The sequence below is a fragment of the Mauremys mutica genome, chromosome 2, assembly GCF_020497125.1.
Source record: "Mauremys mutica isolate MM-2020 ecotype Southern chromosome 2, ASM2049712v1, whole genome shotgun sequence".
Classification (NCBI taxonomy): Eukaryota; Metazoa; Chordata; order Testudines; family Geoemydidae; genus Mauremys; species Mauremys mutica.
The window spans coordinates 278,362,498-278,383,935 of NC_059073.1; the positions used below are offsets into that span (position 1 = coordinate 278,362,498).

At 44.0% G+C, this 21,438-nt stretch overlaps 1 protein-coding gene across 8 annotated transcripts in view; it reads right to left on the bottom strand.

Moving 5' to 3' along the window:
• The window catches only part of DPP6 (dipeptidyl peptidase like 6), an 828,258-nt gene that overhangs the window by 141,684 nt on the left and 665,136 nt on the right, over nt 1-21,438 (bottom strand). For all 8 annotated transcript variants that reach the window (XM_045003877.1, XM_045003879.1, XM_045003881.1 and 5 more), the window contains one exon: nt 6,642-6,762. In XM_045003877.1, the coding sequence (XP_044859812.1) occupies nt 6,642-6,762 (121 nt within the window). The remainder of the gene's footprint in view (nt 1-6,641; nt 6,763-21,438) is intronic.

Below are 21,438 nucleotides of genomic sequence, written 5' to 3' on the forward strand. Positions count from 1 at the left end.
GAAAGCTTGTCCCTTCCACCAACAGAAGTTGGTACATTACCTTGTCTCTTTTAAATCCCCTCACGTTCTCCAAGCAGTAGGAGGCAACACATCTAGGAGCACAAAGTGACTCCAACTTCTAGAGAACACTGTGGTTATAGACTGGCTAAAGCAGGCAAGGTAGTGATTTTATGATACACTCCTTTTTGTTCAGTGTAACTTCTCTGGTGCTTTGTATACTGGGTCTGAATTACAGCACTTACACACCACAAACTGTTCATTATAGGTACTGCAGTAATGCGTAGGCATGTATTTATTCATAGGCCTTTCTATGGTTCTTAGCAACACAGTATCTCAGCAGTTCAGAACAATTAAGCATTTTTTAGCCTCACAACCTGTGAGGTTGTGAAATATTTTTACCTCTTTGTTTTCAAGTGAGGAGGCTGTGACTTTTCCAAGGTCACACAGGTAATCTGAGCCAAGAACAGAGTCTAGGTCTCATGACCCCACATCCTCTGACTTACCAAGACCTCTGGACAATATCTTCAGGTGTTCAGAATTTTGACAGTTATGAAAAGACATTAATAACAATGTGGGTGAAAATATTAGGTTTTGCTGTCAGAGTGTGTTATAACAAAATGCATGAGTGCAATGCATTCTAAAATTCACTACATTTTTTATGGACCTGTACAATGCTTTTGTCAAAATAGCACTCCATTTCACAGAAAACACTTTCAGTCATGCCTCTATTTATTTTAAAAATTATCTTTAGATTTCACTGTTTCTAACACACACACACACACACACACACACACACACACACACACACACACACACACACACACACACACAGACAGTGGTCATGCATAACAAGTGACACCATTCTATAGTGGTTACTCATTTATATACATAGCTTGTTTACAGCCCCAGGACTCTCAATGGGCATCCAACATAGATACCTGGAGTGACTTCGTGGATCTGTTCTCTTTCTTCTAGGCTATAACTTAATTTTTACAGTAGACATGTAAGCAGCATGGCAGGATAAAGTTATATCAGACTATACGAAAGCACTAGAAATGTTTATTTTAGCTTCATAAAAACCATGCTTAATCTAGCCTTTCATGTTATAGTAATCTATGTATCAGCCTACAACCTTCCAGCTAAATGCACTAAGTAGATTAAGCTGCTGCATCAGCTCTGATTGATTTGAAATGTTTTTCACTATATTATCAAGAGTCAACAGTTCAGCATAAGTACCTTGAAGAAAGTTTTTCCCCTTTGGCAGATTTACAAAAGCAAATGCTTAACGTGAATCACAATGAATTTCTGCATTTTTATAGGGCGAAAAAAAAACCTTTCAAATCCACTCTAAAGCTGCTTCTGCTTCCGGATTTACCAAACCCATCTGATTAAAACTAGGTTCACCGGGGGAAGGAGACCAAAGCCCTGAGGTAAGTGGGGAAATGGGATACCGGGAGGAAGCACGAGCAGGAGAGTGCAAGAGGGGAGGATTCCTGTATCAGACTGAGAAAGCGGGACAATCAGCGAGTTATCTTAAATGCCTATACACAAATGCAAGAAGCCTGGGAAACAAGCAGGGAGAACTGGAAGTCCAGGCACAGTCAAGGAACTATGATGTGATTGGAATAACAGAGACTTGGTGGGATAACTCACATGACTGGAGTACTGTCATGGATGGATATAAACTGTTCAGGAAGGACAGGCAGGGCAGAAAAGGTGGGGGAGTTGCATTGTATGTAAGAGAGCAGTATGACTGCTCAGAGATCCGGTATGAAACTGCAGAAAAACCGGCGAGTCCCTGGATTAAGTTTAGAAGTGTGAGCAACAAGGGTGATGTCGTGGTGGGAGTCTGCAATAGACCACCAGACCAGGGGGATGAGGTGGACGAAGCTTTCTTCCAGCAACTAGCAGAAGTTACTAGATCGCAGGCCCTGGTCCTTATGGGAGACTTTAATCACCCTTGCATCTGAAGAAGTGAGCTGCAGCTCACGAAAGCTCATGCTAAAATAAATTTGTTAGTCTTTAAGGTGCCACAAGTACTCCTGTTCTTTAATCACCCTGATATCTGCTGGGAGAGCAATACAGCAGTGCACAGACAATCCAGGAAGTTTTGGGGAAGTGTGGGGGACAATTTCCTGGTGCAAGTGCTGGAGGAACCAACTAGAGGCAGAGCTCTTCTAGACCTGCTGCTCCCAAACTGGGAAGAATAAGTAGGGGAAGCAAAAGTGGATGGGAATCTGGGAGGCAGTGACCATGAGATGGTTGAGTCCAGGATCCTGACACAAGGAAGAAAGGAGAGCAGCAGAATACGGACCCTGGACTTCAGAAAAGCAGACTTTGACTCTCTTGGGGAACTGATGGGCAGGATCCCCTGGGAGAATAACATGAGGGGGAAAGGAGTCCAGGAGAGCTGGCTGTATTTTAAAGAATCTTTATTGAGGTTGCAGGAAAAAAACATCCTGATGTGTAGAAAGAATAGTAAATATGGCAGGCGACCAGCTTGGCTTAACAGTGAAATCCTTGCTGATCTTAAACACAAAAAAGAAGCTTACAAGAAGTGGAAGCTTGGACAAATGACCAGGGAGGTGTATAAAAATATAGCTCAGGCATGCAGGAGTGAAATCAGGAAGGCCAAATCACACTTGGAGTTGCAGCTAGCAAGAGATGTTAAGAGTAACAAGAAGGGTTTCTTCAGGTATGCTAGCAACAAGAAGAAAGTCAAGGAAAGTGTGGGCCCCTTACTGAATGAGGGAGGCAACCTAGTGACAGAGGGTGTGGAAAAAGCTAATGTACTCAATGCTTTTTTTGCCTCTGTCTTCACAAACAAGGTCAGCTCCCAGACAGCTGCACTGGGCAGCACAGTATGGGGAGGAGGTGACCAGCCCTCTGTGGAGAAAGAAGTGGTTCGGGACTATTTAGAAAAGCTAGACGAGCACAAGTCTATGGGGCCGGATGCACTGCTAAAGGGTGCTAAAGGAGTTAGCGGATGTGATTGTAGAGCCATTGGCCATTATCTTTGAAAACTCATAGCAATCGGGGGAGGTCCCGGATGACTGGAAAAAGGCTAATATAGTGCCCATCTTTAAAAAAGGGAAGGAGAATGCGGGGAACTACAGGCCCTGGAAGGGGGCTGTGGCAAGGAAAGCAGCTACTAGGCTGATTGGGAAAACAGCCGCAGCTCGGCCTCCTCCCAATCAGGCCTCAACTGGCCCTATATAAGAGGCTGGGAGCCAGGAGCTTAGCAGCCTCTGTGTTCAGAGAGAGAAGGGCCTGGTTGCAGGGAGGTTAACTAGGTATCTGGAGTGGAGCAGGGCTGGGGAAAGGCCAAGGGAGCCGGGGAGCTCTGGCCTAGGAAAGCCCCAGGTTGCAGGCCTGGTAAAGCCTATTAGGTACCGGGTTGCAGGGACAGCCCATGGGTAGCCAGAGGCAGCAGGTCCAAACCCTCCTTGCCAGTGATGAGTGGCTTTTACACTGGTCTGCCCCAGGGAGCGGGGGCTAGACGGGGACTGGCAGTAGCCCCGACTGAGGCGAAGTGGGGATAGTGGGTGGGGGTTCCTGGGGAGGGGACACCCTGAGACTGAGGGGTGTACGGCCAGGGGGCTGCACCCCAGATAACGGGGCACTGGGTCTGGGAGGGACACGGGGGCCAAGCAGTAGTGGGACACCGGCCTGCAGAGGGTGCTCCAATGGCTGGAGAGCTAATTCCTGAGATGACCAGCAGGAGGCGCTGCAGGAGTGAGTCCCACATCACTACAGAGTAGGTACTAAATAGGTCATAAATTGTAACCGTAACCCAAATGACTGCTCAGTAGAGCCTCAGCTGCTAACATTATCAGAAGTCATAAACATCAGTGACAACAAGAACACAAAAGAGAAAAGGAGAACACTCTCATTCATTAGGCCAATACTGCAGCCTTCACTATAGCTCATTCTCTGACTATACGGTGCATATATTTACATAGATGGAGCGAGATCTTTGCATATGTTCAGAATCCACCCCAAGAACTTGCTGAGATGTTAACAGCACAAACAACTATGAAGATGGTATGAATATCAGGGTGAGGTGGGGGAGACATTGCTATAGGAACCCATGAAAAAGGCAGAGCACTAAGAGATGATCCTGCGATGCAAACATTAGATCTTTGCCCAGATTTCAATTTGCTTCCCATTCAGGCATGTTTGGATTGAAGGTTTTGGTTTGGCTTATTATTATAGAGAGGCAGCACCGCAGAGCACATATTAATAGTGGGAAGGTGGCCGCCATCAGCAGGGATATAACAGAACAGCACAAAGCAGGCAGCTAGGGTAAATCCTGGCTCCACTGAAACTGATGTTAAAATTCCCATTGACTTCAATAGGGCCAGGATTTCATTCCTGGACTCCAACTTCCACTGGTCCTGGTGATTCCTTTAGCATTACCGAGCTCCTAAGTTCCGCTGGACTTCCCACCCACCCCAAATTCAGTGTGCCTACAGGGCTCCTGAGCGCCACACCAGATCCTGTAGCCCTCCTGCTTGCTTACTGTCCATTTGGTTTCACCCACTCATCAGTTCTCGGCTCCCCAACAATCAATATCTTGATTCCTACTTCCAGTCCCAGTGTTGCCTCCTACAGACTTTTTAAATCTGTAGAACCCAGTGGAGACCACATCAGGCTCATGGGAAGCCTGGGAATCAAGTTAGGAAGCCTGGGGATGCTGTGATGTGGAAGGGAGCTCACTTATGGAGACCAGCTAGGAACCAGAGGCCATCCAGAGCGCCGAAGGTTTACAGAGCTCTCTGCTCCCTGGTTCTCCTGCTCACAATTCCCTGAGGAGTGTGGGGCCTATGGGCTAGGCCAGAGAGACAGGCCCATCCTGCAAAACTCCAATTCTGAACTCCACCTCAAAACACAGGGGGTGTTTGTATCCGGGGTTTTGCTTTGGACACTTCTCTACCCTGCTCCTGGGGACTGGTCACTCTATTATTCAAATGTAAACTGTTTTGAGCCACATAGTCTGTGACACTGTTAGCATCACAGACAAAAGGCTTAAGTATGATCATCATATAACAATGAAATTATCAAGAAATAAATGGATACTGTGGACCTGATTCTGCAACCCTTACTCACTCTGAGCAGCACTTTCAATGGGGTTACTTATTTTGTAAGTGCTATTCAGTGAAAGGGTTGTAGAATCAGGCCCTGTATATGTACATTGTATTTGATCACAGAATCACTTATTTTAATCAGTAAATTAACATGGCTTTAACAAGAAATTTTGTTTGCAAAGGACAAAACTGAAAGTCAATGTCATCTAAGAAATCAGCTGAGCAATCCAGTAATTGAATAAAAATGTGTATCAGCATAACATCAGCATCACTGTGTGCTAGCTTGATCACTTGGAGTTCACTGACATGATAAACTCTTTCTGTCAGCATTATGTCCTGTATGCAGCACAATCTGAGAAGACCTTATGTACTAAATGCTGTTTATCAGCAAAACAGAGATACTGACATGTACACTTGACCTACAGAGTCACAACAAGGAAATCTCATCTCTTTAGCAAAAATTAGATTAAATTAGCATTTTGCAACATCCCATCAGCCACTCTGACTAACTGCAAAATGCTTTACAGGGAAAATGTTGTATGCAGTGTCGTTGTAGCCATGTTTATCTTCAGGTATTAGAGAGACACAGAGCTCTGTGTAAGCTCGAAAGCTTGTCTCTCTCACCAACAGAATTTGGGACAATACAATTTATTACCTCACCCACCTTGTCTCATTACAGGGAAAATATTAAGTATTCTGTGATGCATAAGTATTTCAGCTTCAAGATACATTTAAACATCAAAAACAATGACAAACAGGTAGCAAACACTTCCACTGATGTGTGTGTATAATTCAGGGCCCTGAGTCTTTGGGAGTGATGACTGCAAAAGGGCTGGTTTTAGTTTTCTGGTTCTTGAGGCCAGTTCCTTAGCTTTGACACAGTGTAGAATAGCCTAGGGGCTGCTCTACACTATGCCACCTAGCAGTGGCACACAAGGGGACATCTGCCAGCTGAGAATAGCAGGTGCACAACATTGTATTAGCTGTGGCCCTTCTGCCCTTATGGGACCATTATGTGGAGTAGGAGTCAACTGCACTGGTTCTGTGCCAGCTGAGGACTTTCCCATGCCAGGGAAATTCTCAGCTACTGAGTTCTGCACAGTTTCCAGCTTCTTTGTGCTACTTGGTCTGGTACAAAAGGGCCAGAGCACCTGGCTCTAGACGTTTAAATCAGAGGAGTTTTTTTGTTAACTTCTCATCTTTAACCCCCACTCCCCCACACACACGTCTGCCACTTACTGTGATTAAAAAATAAGCACTTCTGATGGAAATCCTTGAGTTATTGCAGGCGCCATTACATAATGAAACAGTTCTGTTCATTAACACCCTGTGATTTATCACCCTTAAACCGGGGGAAGCCCTGGAAAATACAATTCTTACATCCTCTCACATTATTCCCAGTTCAACACTTAAGATAAGTGTTGGAACAGCTGAATTTCCAACTAATGGGCCATAGTCCTGAGAACTCAAATGTTTCACTTCTAATTTTACCCCATACTGCAAATCTAGAGCTTAAACTCATAACTAACTGCAGCCTTCAATATTGTGTCCTACCTTCATACAGCCAGTCGTTGAGGCCATTGAAAATAACACCTTCCTTTCCAGTGGAGACCACTCGGATGGCTTGTTTCCCCACATGAGCACAGTAATAGATGTTATTCTCAAAGATAAATATCTAATTTGAAGGGGAAAGGAAAAGAGAACATGGTTAAGCAGGGAGTCCATTATAAAATAGTGCATTGCTTTCACAACAATCAGCAGTACATGGTGATAGATCACATTTCTACAGCAACAAAAAGGATCCCAAAGCCTTTTATCAACTATACTGCAAGCTCCTCAGCTGATTTAAGTTAGTATAGTTCCATTGACTTTAACAGAACCTGCAGAGAATCTGGCCTGACAAACAAGTATTTCCTCACTCATTTCTAAAATATTGTCATCACTTTAGATATTGAAATATGGCAGTGTGAAAGGACAATGAATTATATTGTAAAAATAAGAATGGATTAAAGAAATGCTGTATGTTCCTTTAAGCAGAAATAAGGAATGTTGAAATATAGGCTTTGGCTACACTTACACTTCAAAGCGCTGCCGCGGCAGCGCTTTGAAGCGCTAAGTGTAGTCAAAGCGCCAGCGCTGGGAGAGAGCTCTCCCAGCGCTGTCCGTACTCCACCTCCCTGTGGGGAATAACGGACAGCGCTGGGAGCCGCGCTCCCAGCGCTGGGGCTTTGACCACACTGGCGCTTTGCAGCGCCGCAATTTGCAGCGCTGGAGAGGGTGTGTTTTCACACCCTGCTGCAGCGCTGCAAATTTGTAAGTGTAGCCAAGCCCATAGTTGTCAGGAAGAGAAACGTTAAGGTACGAAACAATGGGTCCACTTAAGCTAATGGTGGGACATTAACAGGACAGCGGTAATAGTTAGTAAGGAAATAAGATATGCATGTCTAGCCCAGGTAAACTTATCAGATTCTGCTTCCTTTTGTTATCCTGTTAAGTTTGCGCCCTTTTATCTGTATAAATGAGATAGTTTGTGTCTTGCATGGTACTCACATTATCTGGGTGTATTAGCAGAGTGCTTTGCTAATAAAACAGAGTGGTCTGACAAATTGAGAGTCCTGAATCTGACTTTGACAGCAGTTAAACAGCAATGATCTGCAGCTTAAGGTCAAGAAGTGAAAAATACCATATCCTCCCAGTAGTTTCCAAAACATGGTGCATAGACCACTGGTGGTCTGCAGAATGTTTGGAGTGTGGAGACCTGACTGGTCATAGAAGGCTGGTTCTCCTTGTTTGCAGATGAATGTGTTTCCTTAAAAGATAGCTGATGGTGTATTAAATACTTTTAAAATAATGATTTCAATGCAAGGTCTGGCTGTAGATGCTACAAGAATGACATGTGCTCCTGAATAGGAGAGGAAGTGGGCTGTATGATTACTAGTGGGTTAGAAGGTGGCCCACAAGACAATCTCTCTATTAACATGTGGCCCACACTGAAAGGGCTGCGAAATCTCCTGCCACATCCTATTGAAATTACCGGGTAATTTTAGATTGTTAGAAGGTAATTACCCAGACTGAAATTTGACCAGGACATGAACATTAATATGCATACTCTTGAGAAAGGTAACAGGGGATCCTTAATTCATAGATTCCAAAGCCAGAATGGACCACTGTGATCATCTAGTCTGTCCTCCTGTAATGACAATGACTGGTCAGGACCAAAGGGCCTGACCCTTGAAACCTTTACTCACACAAGCTATGCTTCTCAGTCAGTGGGACTATCTGCATGAGTAAAGACTACTGGCATGAGTAAAGGTTTGCAGTGTTGCACCTCCAGGATTTATGAACAGTCAAGAATTCAAGCCAGACTTGCCAAAATGGTGCCTGCAGCTAGGCTCCTAACTAAGTATCCTGGTTTTCAAAGTACCACGCATCCACAGATTCTACTCACGTCAACAGAACCCAGTGGGTGCTGGGCCCTTCTGAAAATTAGGCCACTGATTTAGGTATTTAAATATGGATATAAAAGCAAAACTGTAGGCACCCATTCTTGAAAATTTTGGTCCTTGGCCTCAGTCTTTGTCCTTATCGCTGGCTAAACACTCTGTTTCCTGTATCACTGTCACATGCAACAAAGGGATGTTTTGGGTTTTTTTGTTTGTTTTCTCTGTAGTAAGTTTCATCCTTTTAAAAATAACACTTTTGCTTTGAAAAATACTATTAAACTTCATTCTACCAGGCCACAGAGATGCAAAGCACAGGAGTATCAGCAAAGCAATGTAGTCGGAAAGACAAATTGTTAATGACATTTAATGGATGTTTAAGGATGGGATTTTTATACATTTAATGATATTGGAACAAATGTTACGTATCTTTTCCATGATACAAGGATGCAATTTCTTACATTGTACTGATGAAAAGGTAGAACTGGAAAAAAATATTTGCTTTCAATTAATGTTTCACATCCTATTACAGTAGTGTTTCAACTAGAGATGAGTTGGAAAGCTGCCAAAAGCAAGTATAGATCCTAATTTAATTTCAGCAGCTATTATGGTGAGTTTGCCTGGGGTAAAAAGTAGAACCAAAGTTGTAACTTGTTTTATTCTTTTGCAGCCTACATGAGCTTTTGAGCTAAAAAGAGCTGCATCTAATTAATATATTCTGAAAGTAAAAATATTCTGCGACAGATATTAAATTCTCCTCTCTCTCTCCTGCCTTTATTTTTATTTTTAGTATGCAGATAAAACAAATGAGAGGTACTGAGCATAGACTGTTATATTAATTAACAATGTTGCATATGCTGAAGTTTAGATGCACACAAAAAGTCAGGACTAAGCAGAAAAACGTACTGTAAGAAGAATACTGGATTTATCTTTTACACTTCTAAACCCAGCACTCTCCCTCGTGGATGAAATACAAAAAAAATCAAAGCGATTGCTGTGGTCATGAAAACTGAACACAAATCAAACTCTAAGCCACACAGAACCAGGGTACCTCATTATGATCACATCGCCATCGGTATAAATCCATTCACTGACTTCAATGGAGCTACTCTTGACTCACAGAGTCAAGCCCAGAGGTGTCCAAACTTTGCTCAGATACAATGTAAACTAGCAAGGAGCCCAAAGGACTACAGCTAATTTGCATTAAAGAGAGCAAATGGTGGCCACTGTGCATGTGTGTGGGCGGGAGGTCTGTGGCTTCACCTGTCTGTCAAATAACTAGCACATCGTGGGTGCTGCTGCAACCTGAGGAATATTAATAATGAAAAATGTTGTTGCACAGCATTTATACCAGCTTTAGGGGTGCAGGAACTCCTGTCGGTTCTGCAGTCCCAGTGGCAGAGGTGGGGGGTCCAGGGTAGGGTACATTGTGGGTGTTGTACAAATTCCCTTCCTTCACTCAACCTGCTCCACAATTCCCTTGTGTGTAGGAGTGGTTCTTAAAAAAATTATATTGCCCTCCACAATAGGCTTAGCTCTCTCCAGGATAGGTCAGCTTCTAGCAACTCCCAATCTCTGCTGTGAGAGAGGCAGGACAGTCCGGTAGTTATGCTACTAGCTTAGGACTTGAGACACATGGATTCAATTCCCTGACCCACCACAGACTTCCAGTGCGACCTCAGGAAAGTCACTCTCTTTGTGCCTCAGTTCCCCGTCTGTAAAATGGGGATAACAGCCCTTCCCTACCTCACAGGAGTGTTGTGGGATACATGCATTAAAGACTGTGAGATGCTCAGATATTAAGGTAATAGGGGCCACATAAGTACCTAAGATAGATAGCCACATTCATAGTTGTCTGGGGTTTCGGTGATGTTGTAAGTACCCAAGACATGGGGCAGTGCACCATTAGTGGTTAGCATTATGGCTATTTATTTAGATTGTGGTAGCATGCACATTGCACTAGGTTATATCCAAACCTAGATGAAGACACTTCTGAACAGAAGAGCCTCCCAAAAGGGAAAAGGACAGATTATAGCTGGCCTCTGGGCACTTTGCCAACACCTTCTCTTCCTAGTGATAGGAGAGCATGGGGGTTCTCCTGACTCCCAGCTCTTATACGTACAGGAGGAGCTATTGGTTTAGACACCCATGTTTGAAAATTTTGGCGTTAGATTTTGACTGTTAGGCTCACCCCAACTCTCACTGAAGTTAATGGGAGCTTTTCCAGTCACATCAAAGGGAGATGGATCAGGCACTTGCAGATTTACAATGCTAACTTTCCCAGACAACATCCTCCTTGCTATGGTATGATGAATAGTAATGAACACAGTATATTCTGGGGGCCTTGTCACTGTATAGGAGGATTCTATTTAGTCCTCTCTAGTTGAGATTTATTATTCTTTTCTGCAAACATCATCCAGTCAAACATTCAAATTAGAAGGAATTATTCAAGTGATGCAACATGTTCCTTGGTCAGAGTTTCACAGTAATTGAAACAGAAGGGCTTGCCATACTTTGTATCAAGTATCAGGGGGTAGCCGTGTTAGTCTGTATCCATAAAAACAATGAGGAGTCCAGTGGCACCTTAAAGACTAATAAATAAATAAATACAACTGTTAAATAAATATTAGTCTTTAAGGTACCACCGGACTCCTTGCTGTTTTCGTACTTTGTATGTTATTTACCTTTAAACAAATCTACAGGAAAAGGAAACAAAGCCGAGTAGCAATCTTTTTGCACAGTGATGCTTATATTTCTTCACTTTTTGCATCTTTCAGAGCTTTGCTACACTAATCAGTGTGCACACTGCACCAGAGAGCTGCAATGGAAAACTAATACAGCATTTTTACTTTAAAGTAACTTCCATATAATTTAGAGCCAAACTGCAGCACCTCATAGAGAATTTAAAATTATCCTCTTCACTACAGTGCCTAGTACCCTGAAAATGTCAACCATAATCAAGATAAAACATAACTGAAGCAGCACATGGAAGACTTCTGTGTAAGTAGCTTATAAATTAAGAAAAAGCTTTTGAACTTTTGCTATCCATCATAAAGAAATGTCTTTACGTTACTCCATACAGAGATATTAGATGATTTTATGAAATGCCATTACAATATTTTCAATTTTTTTACATTAGAAGAGAAATGTCTAAAATAACCAGATTCCTTTGAATTAATCAGTACATGATAAGAATTATTTGTGAAACAACATTTTATGGACATTAAGTCTACACTATTTTATGCTTACTAAAGTAGCACTGTACATTTCAACTCTAACATAACGCCTGGCAATTAGATGGTTTGATCTGACTCCCACTGAGTTCAATGGGAGTAGAATTAAGCACTAAATTTACTGGTGCCCTTTCCTTTTTCTGTGTACACGCAACTGCAATGGGATTTATGCGTCTGCATTAAATGCATGATTATCTACCTTTTTTACTGTGGATAGCCTCTGGAAACTGCCACAATGGTTAAAAAAAAAGCTGGCAAAATGTTAAGATGCATAATTAATACCATGGAAAATAAAGCAGAACATATTATAATATTATTAACATGCTTCCACTTGGAATACTGCAATCCATTCTGGTCAATTTATTCCCCAAAAGAAAATAGCAGAAATAGAGGGGGTTCAGAGACAGGCAGCATGAACAGAGGCAATTCAAAACTTCCATACACTGACCGACTGAAATGACTCTAGAGTGGAGAAGAACCATGGGGTGGGACATCATAAACTAACAAATGGTGCAGAGGTGGTAGACAGGGCACTGCTATTCATCCCTTTTCAAGAACAAGAGGACACTGAATGGACCAGAGGCAAAACATTTAAAATGGATAAAATGATTCCCCCCCATGTATAATTAACCTATGGAACTCACTGGCACGGGTATCATCAAAGACATGAAACCCTCTCTTATAGCAGGGTTCAAAGAACTGGGCAGCTATTTATACAAATAACAAAAACATTCACAGATACTATAATAAGGATTTTTTTAAAAAAATAAAAAATGCCAAGGGTGGAATCCTGGCTCCACTGTAGTCAGTGGGATTTTTGCCATTGACTTCAATGGGAACAGAATTTACCCCAAAAGTTCTGGAAGGGATAAAATTCTTCATGCATCTAGGCATCAGCAAACCACTACCTGATATGGATTGGCAGAAACTATCGCTATGGCAATTTATTCCAGAACTGCCTATTGCAGGATTTCTTGCACTTTCCTCTGAGGTATCTGGTGCTGGGCACTGTTGCAGACAAAATATTGGGCTAGATCAGCGGTTTTCAACCCCTGGGGGTCTGCAGACTGTGTCTAAGATTTCCAAAAGGGTCCATAACTCCATTCAAAAATTTTTAGGGGTCTGCAAATGAAAAAAGGTCGAAAACCAATGGGCTAGAATAGATGACCAATCTGATCCAGTATGACAGCTCTGGTAGTTTTCCAATGAGATCAGATTAGGTCATCTCTTCCTTCCTGCCTCAGGAAAAAGAGTGCCAAAAATAGCAAAAGTCCATAGGAGAGGCAGATCTATAAGAAGCCTACACTCTCAGATCGAACTCCTTTAAAAAGTATTACTGTTTAAACTAACTGCAACAAAATAGCCGGATTCATTTAAAAGACATCAGGGCTTCTTCATGAACATGGCTATGGAAAACTCAGTTTTTTAATATTTCTGGTCATTCTCAGGCTTCTAAGTGCACTTTCTCTTGCTGAACTGGACTTACCAGAGTATTAACAATTTTAAGCTTTAGTAATGAAAATAGTGGACTAATTAGAACTTTTTGAATATGTGACATTCTATGAACCTACTGATAAGAATCTCTTTAATGTAACGTACCAGCCAGTGCTTAGCAGTGCTGGTTCATGTCCTGTCTCTTTCTATAGCACTACAATCCTCACTCCTTGTCAAAACCCCCAACACAGGTGAGTGCATTTCCAATTTCCTCACAAGACGACAGAAAAATCGATTTACTCCTATGTATTTTTTACTGCTTCTCTTTATTTTCCAATTTGAGGTTAGGATTCTAAGTTGATGTTCTGTTTCCCCTATAATTTCCAACATGTATACCCTGTCAACTGAATGAGCAACATTACCCAAATTTATCGCCACCAAGCACAAGCCTGGTGTTCTGGCTCTTTATTGCATTACATTATTGACATGGTTACAGGGAACTTTTCATACAAGTTAGAGATACCTCCTGTGGCATTTCAAGCGTCTTGTTCTCCTTTTTTATTTCTCTATGTGTGCCTCATATTTGTGCTCTAATCCTGTGTTTGGAGGAAAACCTTCATATTCACACAGAAGCCCACTGACTTCAACAGGTCTCTGTCCTGTTTAAGCGTCTGCCCACACAGACCCAACTGAAGGATCAGGATTATAGTCCTGATCACATGCTTGGGCTTTGGTATTATTGCGAGTACCATAGAGACCTAACTTCTTGGTATTTCTGATATTTTAAAATTGAAAACCCTCTCAAATCAGCCCCCAAATTCCAATAAATTGAAAAGACCTTGCACTAACAGGTCCCATTGATAGTCAGGGGAAATTTATAAGCAAGTCAGCATTCTACCCTGCAACCAGACTTCGCTAGCTCCATTGCACTCTCTCTCTTGTTTTTAGCATTAATGACTCATTTTCCCCCCCTAAAGAACTATTTTTTGAAACTGGCAAACTAGTTTGCATGAAGGAGTCTTCTGGCAGAATAAACAACAGATTGCTCTACAGACTCTATACTTCCCAGAAAAGTGCTCACACAAATTCCGTAGAAGCGGTGAAAGTTTCAGCACATACAGGCTGTGTTCTCATGAGCATTTATTATTTGCATTATGAGGCCACAGCCAAGAGCGGGGCCCCACAGTGCTAGTTGTTGTGCAAACACAGAGAAAGACACAGCCCCTGCCCCAAAGAGCTTACACTCTAAATAGACAGACAAAAGGTATATGGAAGGATGTACTATTATTCCCATTTTATTGATGGAGGAACTGAGGCACAGAGAGTTTAATAGACTTGCCCAAGGTCACCCAATAATTCTGTGCAGAGCCAGGAATTACACCTGCATCTCCTGATTCCTAATCCAGTGCTTTAATCTGTAACAATGATTAACCAATTAAGATTGGAAGTCAGGAGATTCAAAATTTAAACCCTGCTCTCCCATGAACTACCAGTCTGACCTTGGGGCAACATCAACTTCAAAATTACACTTCTGCCTGAAAATATTTTACCTACTACTGTCACAAACAACACCTTCCATAAAATCATTGTAACTAAAAGATTAGAGAAAAATAATTTTAAAAGTTTCTTTATTCCACACATTTGGCAGCAGTCTGTTTTCACAGTTTGTTCTGTCAGTTACACATGTGAGCAATCCCACAACGGGATACTGAACAAGGCTGCATCAAAAACCACAGGAACACAGGACTGGAAGGGATAATTGAGTCCAGTCCCAACTATTGCAGGCAACGCTCTCATATAAAAACTAGTGAGGTTGTTTATCCCCACTACTCCTGTTGGGAGGCTATTCAAGAACCTTACTCCTCTAATAGTTAGAAATCTTCTTCTATTGTCCATGGGGGATAGCTCAGTAGCTTGAGCATTGGCCTGCTAAACCCAGGGTTGTGAGTTCAATCCTTGAGGGGGCCATTTAGGGATCGGGGGCAAAAATTTGTCTGGGGATTGGCCCTGCTTTGAGCAGGGGGTTGGACTAGATGATCTCCTGAGGTCCCTTCCAACCCTGATATTCTATGATTCATAGCCAAATGTGTTGGTGCCAGCATTGCCCTTTAGCTTACACAGCTCTTCTCCCTCCTATTAATATTTAACACCCCCACCCCAAATGTACTTATAGGGAGCAATTCTGGCATTGGCCACTGTCAGAAGACAGGATACTGGGCTAGATGAACCTTTGGTCTGATCCAGTATGGCAGTTCTTATGTTCTTAATCCGATCCCCTCTCAGCCTTCAATTTGCCAGACTAAATAAGCTAAGCTCTTTTAGTTTCCTCTCATAAAATAGGCTCTCCAATCCACTGAACATCCTAGTAGCCCTCCTTGCACCTGTTCCAGTTTGAATTCATCTTTCTTAAACATGGGTGACCAGAACTGCACACAGTATTCCAGATGAGGTCTCACCAGTGCCTTATAGAGTAGTATTAATACTTCCCTATCTCTACAGGAAATAACTTACCTAATACACCATAGGAAACACTTCAGCATCTTCTGTTAACTTATCTTAGCCAACCATACAAGAGCAAAAATGTTAGGGCCTCTGAGGTTTTTTAGTTGAACTGTGTAACTGTTATGTACTTATTTCTATATGGTCTCCCTCACTGCAGCATCTGAAAGCCACTCAGACATTAACAGATATAGCCTCACACACCCCTCTCCTGGAAGGTAGGGAAATATTATCCCCTTTACACACACTAAGGGCTAGTCTACACTTACCGTCCGGGTCGACGCGGTGAGTTCGACTTCTCGGAGTTCGAACTATCGCGTCTGATCTAGACGCGATAGTTCGAACTCCGGAAGCGCCGCGGTCGACTCCGGTACTCCACCTCTGCAAAAGGCGGTGGCGGAGTCGACCTTGGAGCCGCGGACTTCGATCCTGCGGCGTCTGGATGGGTAAGTAGTTCGAACTAGGGTACTTCGAATTCAGCTACACTATTCACGTAGCTGAACTTGCGTACCCTAGTTCGACCCCCGCCCTTAGTGTAGACCTGCCCTAAGTGACCTGCCCTAGGTCATCCAGGAACTCCATGGCAGAACCACTTCTTGGGCCAGGTCCTTATACTCATAGAAACTTAACCTGACTCTCTTATTTCTGCAAAGCTGGGGCCTGAACCTGCTTGCACTGAACTCCATGGATGTTTTGCCATTGAGTTCAGCTGGAGCAAGATTGGGTCCCATGGCTGCATATGAAGGACGGGCTGCCTCGAGAGTTCTAGTACTTCCCACTTCCAGTCAAATACTCTGATGATGGTCTGTCTCGAGTACTTCGGCTTTTCCACTCCTGAATGAAACCTGGAAGCACAGGATACATCTACACCGCAGTTAAAACCCTATGGCTGGCCTGGGGTCACGGAGCTCTGGCTAATGGGCTGTTTAAGTGTGGTGTAGATGTTCAGGCTTGAGCTGGAGCCAAGGCTCTAGGATGCTGTGAGGTGAGAGGGTCCCAGGGCTCAGGCTACAACTCAAGCCCGAACATCTACATTGCAATTAAACAGCCCCTTAGCCCAAGCCCCACAAGCCCGAGTCAACTGGCACGGGCCAGCCGTGGGTATCTAATTGCAGTGTAGACGTACCCACAGAGGCCCATGAAAATGAAAAACAATGAAGAGAAAAAGGTCCTTGCTGTTTTATTTTGGTGACAGATTTGGAGTTGCTGTTGAATGGAACTAGCTTGCCCATCTTTGCCCATAATGCACCTTGAGGCACATCAGAGAATCACGAGTGCTTTTACTTTGGGGTACAAAAGAAATCTTACAAATTTTGTACAGAAAATGTCTTGTCACTTTGCCTTTACTAGTCTCCCATCAAAGACAGCGGTATAAACCTATATGATCAACTAGCAATCATTTCTAAAGCCTGTTGCTGATTGAGTAGGCATTATTTAATGAGCGCTTCACTGACGTATCTTTTCTTTTGGATCTACAAAACAATCCAACCTTTGATGTTCAGCTGGCTTTTATTAATACATTCTGCTGCTGGTGTTGTTCTTTATGCATTTGACACAATTATGCCAGATCTTATCATTTCTTCAGCTAGATTACAACAAAATTATAACATTGGTTTTCACTGACAAAATTCAGTACTAATGAGCATGACTTTTGCTGACACCTAGCATTTCCAATTAGCTTTTCAAGACAGTTGTTTAAATTTGACAGCTGGGGGAAAAATAAGTTTTGAAAATGGAGGTAAAACATGAGAAATTATCTATTTTTTTTTAACCAAAATGGTCAGTTTTTTGCATGGTAGGAAAGAAAAATATACCAGATTAAGATGTAGTTGGTGCTGGTCCTGCTCTGAGCAGGGGATTGGACTAGATTGTTATGTAAAGCCTCCACTCAAATGTGACTGTAAAATCTGTAACTTGTACCATTACGTTCTGCAACCTTTTTGCAGACTTTTTAACTTCAGTTATTGTTAGCATAGCTTTTTAAGTTTTGTAACCTTTGCAAGCTCTGTAACCTTTATAAAGTTACCACTTGTATGAACTTCCAAGCTGTGTAATATCCCATCATGCAATCAGAGAGAGTGTGAACAGGGGAGTGTGTGGAGAAGATAAGGGAGTGTGAACAAGGGAGTGTATGTGGGACTGAGCAGAGAGGAACTGCAAGGAGAAAGGAGCCCAAAGCCAGGAGCAAGGTGTGTCTGATATAATCTGCCCTGAGAAGGCAATCATGAAGTGCTGTAAAGAAAAGAAGAACCTGATATGCATAAAAGGAACTTGTCTGGGAATGCTTCTTGGTGTACGTGACAGGAGCCGCCCAGTTCCAGCAAAAGGAAGCAGCCATGCACACAAGCAGCTGCTGCTCCTTGACCTGCTCAGCAGCCTGGATTCGTGACCGCAGGTGGATACACCAGATCTACCACACTTCGGCTTCTCGGCCTCTGTGCTGTCTCCAGTAACTCTCCACCTGTGTAAGTGTGTGGGTGCATGAGGGTATGAATGAGGTGAATGGGTGCATGTATGACTAAGCTCCATCTCTTTTCTATCTGACCCAACAGTGGCATCGTAATAAAACTAACACAAGTGTGACCCTCGGATGGTTTTTAGGGGAACAGAGGTAACATAGATGACCTCCTGAGCATAGGCGCCAACTCCGTGGGTGCTCTGGGGCTGGAGCACCCAGGAGAAAAAAATAGTGAGTGCTCTGCACCTACCACCAGCCAAGCTCCCCCCTCCTCGCCTTCTTCTCCCTGCCCACCCCCAGTGTGCCGCGTTCCCACTCCTCACCCTCCCTCCCAGTGCTTCCTGCCACCTAACAGCTGTTTGGCGGCGCTTACCACTTTCCGGGAGGAAGTGGGAGGAGCGGGGAAGCAGCACGCTCAGGGGAGGAGGCGGAGAAGAGGTGTGGCCAGGGCAGGGACTTGGGGGAAGGGGATGGAATGGGGGCAGGGTGAGGGTGGTGCAGGGGCAGGGCCGGGGGGAGGAAGGGGTTGAGCACCCACCGGGAACAGGGGAAGTTGCTGCCTATGCTCCTGAGGTCTCTTCCAACCCTAATATTCTATGATTCTAAGATGGAGGTGTGGGATGGAGGGGATTTTCAATGGTATTTATGCTACATAGTCCAGCCTTACACTAGCATCTTCACTGGTGGTCCCATGCAAATCTTCCATGTGATCCATCACATATTGATAATTTCACTGAGATCAAAGTCACAACTTGTCATACTGAGATTTAGCTCTGAAACCCCCATTTATGTTAATTGAAAGTAGGTGGCTAAATTGCTCCTTAGCAAGAAGAGAATATGGAGGAATGCAGTGTATAGCTGCGTAGCTTACTTTGGTCCCTCCGGAGCCATATTCGGCCAAGAAAGGTGGTGTTTAGAGTCGTATTTGGAAAGTGCCAGTATTAAAACGAGGGTTTGGAATGTTAACCAAAGCCCAAATGCAGTTTGGATCCAAAGCCAAACTACCAAGCTGGCTGAAGCAGCAGAACAAATATCATTGCAAAATTTCCTGCTTTCTTCCCAGCCCCTCACAGACCCTGTCACAACTCCAAAAAGGGAAAGAAATAGTCTCCTTAGTTCCCTTCACTCAGGCAGCCCCAATTAGACAGTTGGACAAGTTCAGACTGGAAATAAGGCATACGTTTTTAATGGTGAGAGCAATTAATCACTGGAACAATTTACCAAGGGTCGCGGTGGATTCTCCATCACTGACTATTTTTAAATCAAGGTTGGATGTTTCTCTAAAACAGAGGTGGGCAAACTACGGCCTGTGGGCCACATCTGGCCCACGGGACCCACCTGTCCAGCCCTTGAGCTCCCGGCTGGGAGGCTAGCCCCTGGCCCCTCCCCCGCAGCCTCAGCACACTGTGCTGCCAGTGCTCTGAGCGGCGGGGTGCAAGCTCCTGCCTGGTAGAATGGCTTGAAGACCCACCGGGGGTGTAGTGTATTCAATTGCTCCCCATAGGAATGTGCTACTTATGGCGCACCAGGACTGGCAGATGTAAGTAAGTAGCATATTCCTATGTGGAGCAACTTAGTACACTACACCCAGGTAGGGAAGGCTGTGTCTCCCCGAACAGCCTGGCCCCAGCCCCCTATCCGCCCCTCCCACTTCCCACCCCCTGACTACCTCCCTCAGAACTCCAACCCCCCCGCTCCTTGTCCCCTGACCGCCCCCTCCCGGGACCCCCCGCCCTTAACCTCCCCCCCCCGGGGTCCCACCGCCTATCCGACTTCCCCTGCTCCCTGTCCCGACTGCCCCAACCCCTATCCACACCCCCAACCCCTGACAGGTCCCCCGGGACTCCCACTCCTATCTAACCGCCTCTGTCCCCTGACTGCCCCCGGGTACCTCCTGCCCCTTATCCAACCTCCCTAATCCCCTCCCCTTACCCTGCTGCTCAGAGCACCAGAACTGGCAGCTGTAAGTAGTACACCATAAGTAGCACATTCCTACAGGGAGCAATTTAATACACGACCGGCCCTCCATACAGTTTTGGAACCCCAATGTGGCCCTCAGGCCAAAAAGTTTGCCCACCCCTGCTCTAAAATATCTGCTCTAGGAATTATTTTAGGGAAGTTCTGTGGCCTGTGTTATACAGGAGGTCAGACTAAATGATCACAGTGGTCCCTTCTGGCCTGGAAATCTATAAACCCTGGGGGTTGGGGACCCTCAGGCCTCCAACTATTCTCTGGGATTTCAGGAGCATTGGCTAGCTGCTCCCCCTCTACTTTGCACCAGAGGAGGTGGAAGAGCTGTCAAATCAGATCAGAGCCGCAGAAGGACCTGGAATCTCTAGTATAGCCCCTGGAGGCAGAGGCTGTAGGAAGGAGAGCAAGAGTGTTACATGAAATCTGGTCTGAATTCCCAGCTCTGACACTGACTGTTGTGTAAGCTCAGTTAAATAATTTAATGTCTCTGTGCTTCAGCTCCCTATCTATAGGAGCTGGTGAGGAGATACCTTGAGTCATATTTGTGAGATGCTCTTACCCTGCAGCAATGATGAGAGGAGGGGGGTCTTCCCCTCAGATGACCAGATATTAATAGGGGAGAAGGACAGTTGCACGGCCCTTGCAGCTACCCTGAAGGTAGAAGGCACACTGGTGATGGAGGCTGGTCAACTGGTACCAACAAAGACTTCAGGGATAGAGAAAGATTACTTGACCCCTCCCTCAGGCTTTTAATAGTGAATGGTGAAGCCAGGACAGCAGGGCAGGTTCTAAGGGCAAGGCAATGAAATGCTTCAAAACCCAGAAGACAGCACTAGAGATTGATGTGTTCACGAAGCCCACTGGGTGATCTGCAAACACATCAAAAGCAGCATGCGTGTCTCCTTGTTTGAGCTTCAAGACTTACATGTGTTTAACATTAGTAGCCTAAGAAATTAAGTGCTTGGGGGTCAATACAACACAATGAGCTAGAAATGGCTCCAGTCACAGTTACTATAACAGACAAATGGAAGCACTGTTAGGCAGATTGTTTGTTTAAACATGTGTCAGTAGAGAAATGACAGAACATTTACCATACTCAAATGGAGCACAATCCATGTCAACTTAGCGACAGATCTTTGAGGTTTCCAGTATCTCTTATAATAGACATTTAAGGGTCAAAATCTGCTCTCAAATGCACAAGGGCAACCAAGGGAAGAATTCTGATTCAGAGTGGGTGAAAAATAATTCAATCACTTCTTCAACTTAAAAATATTCATTTTTGTATTACAGTAGTGTGGAGAGGCTCCAATCAGTTC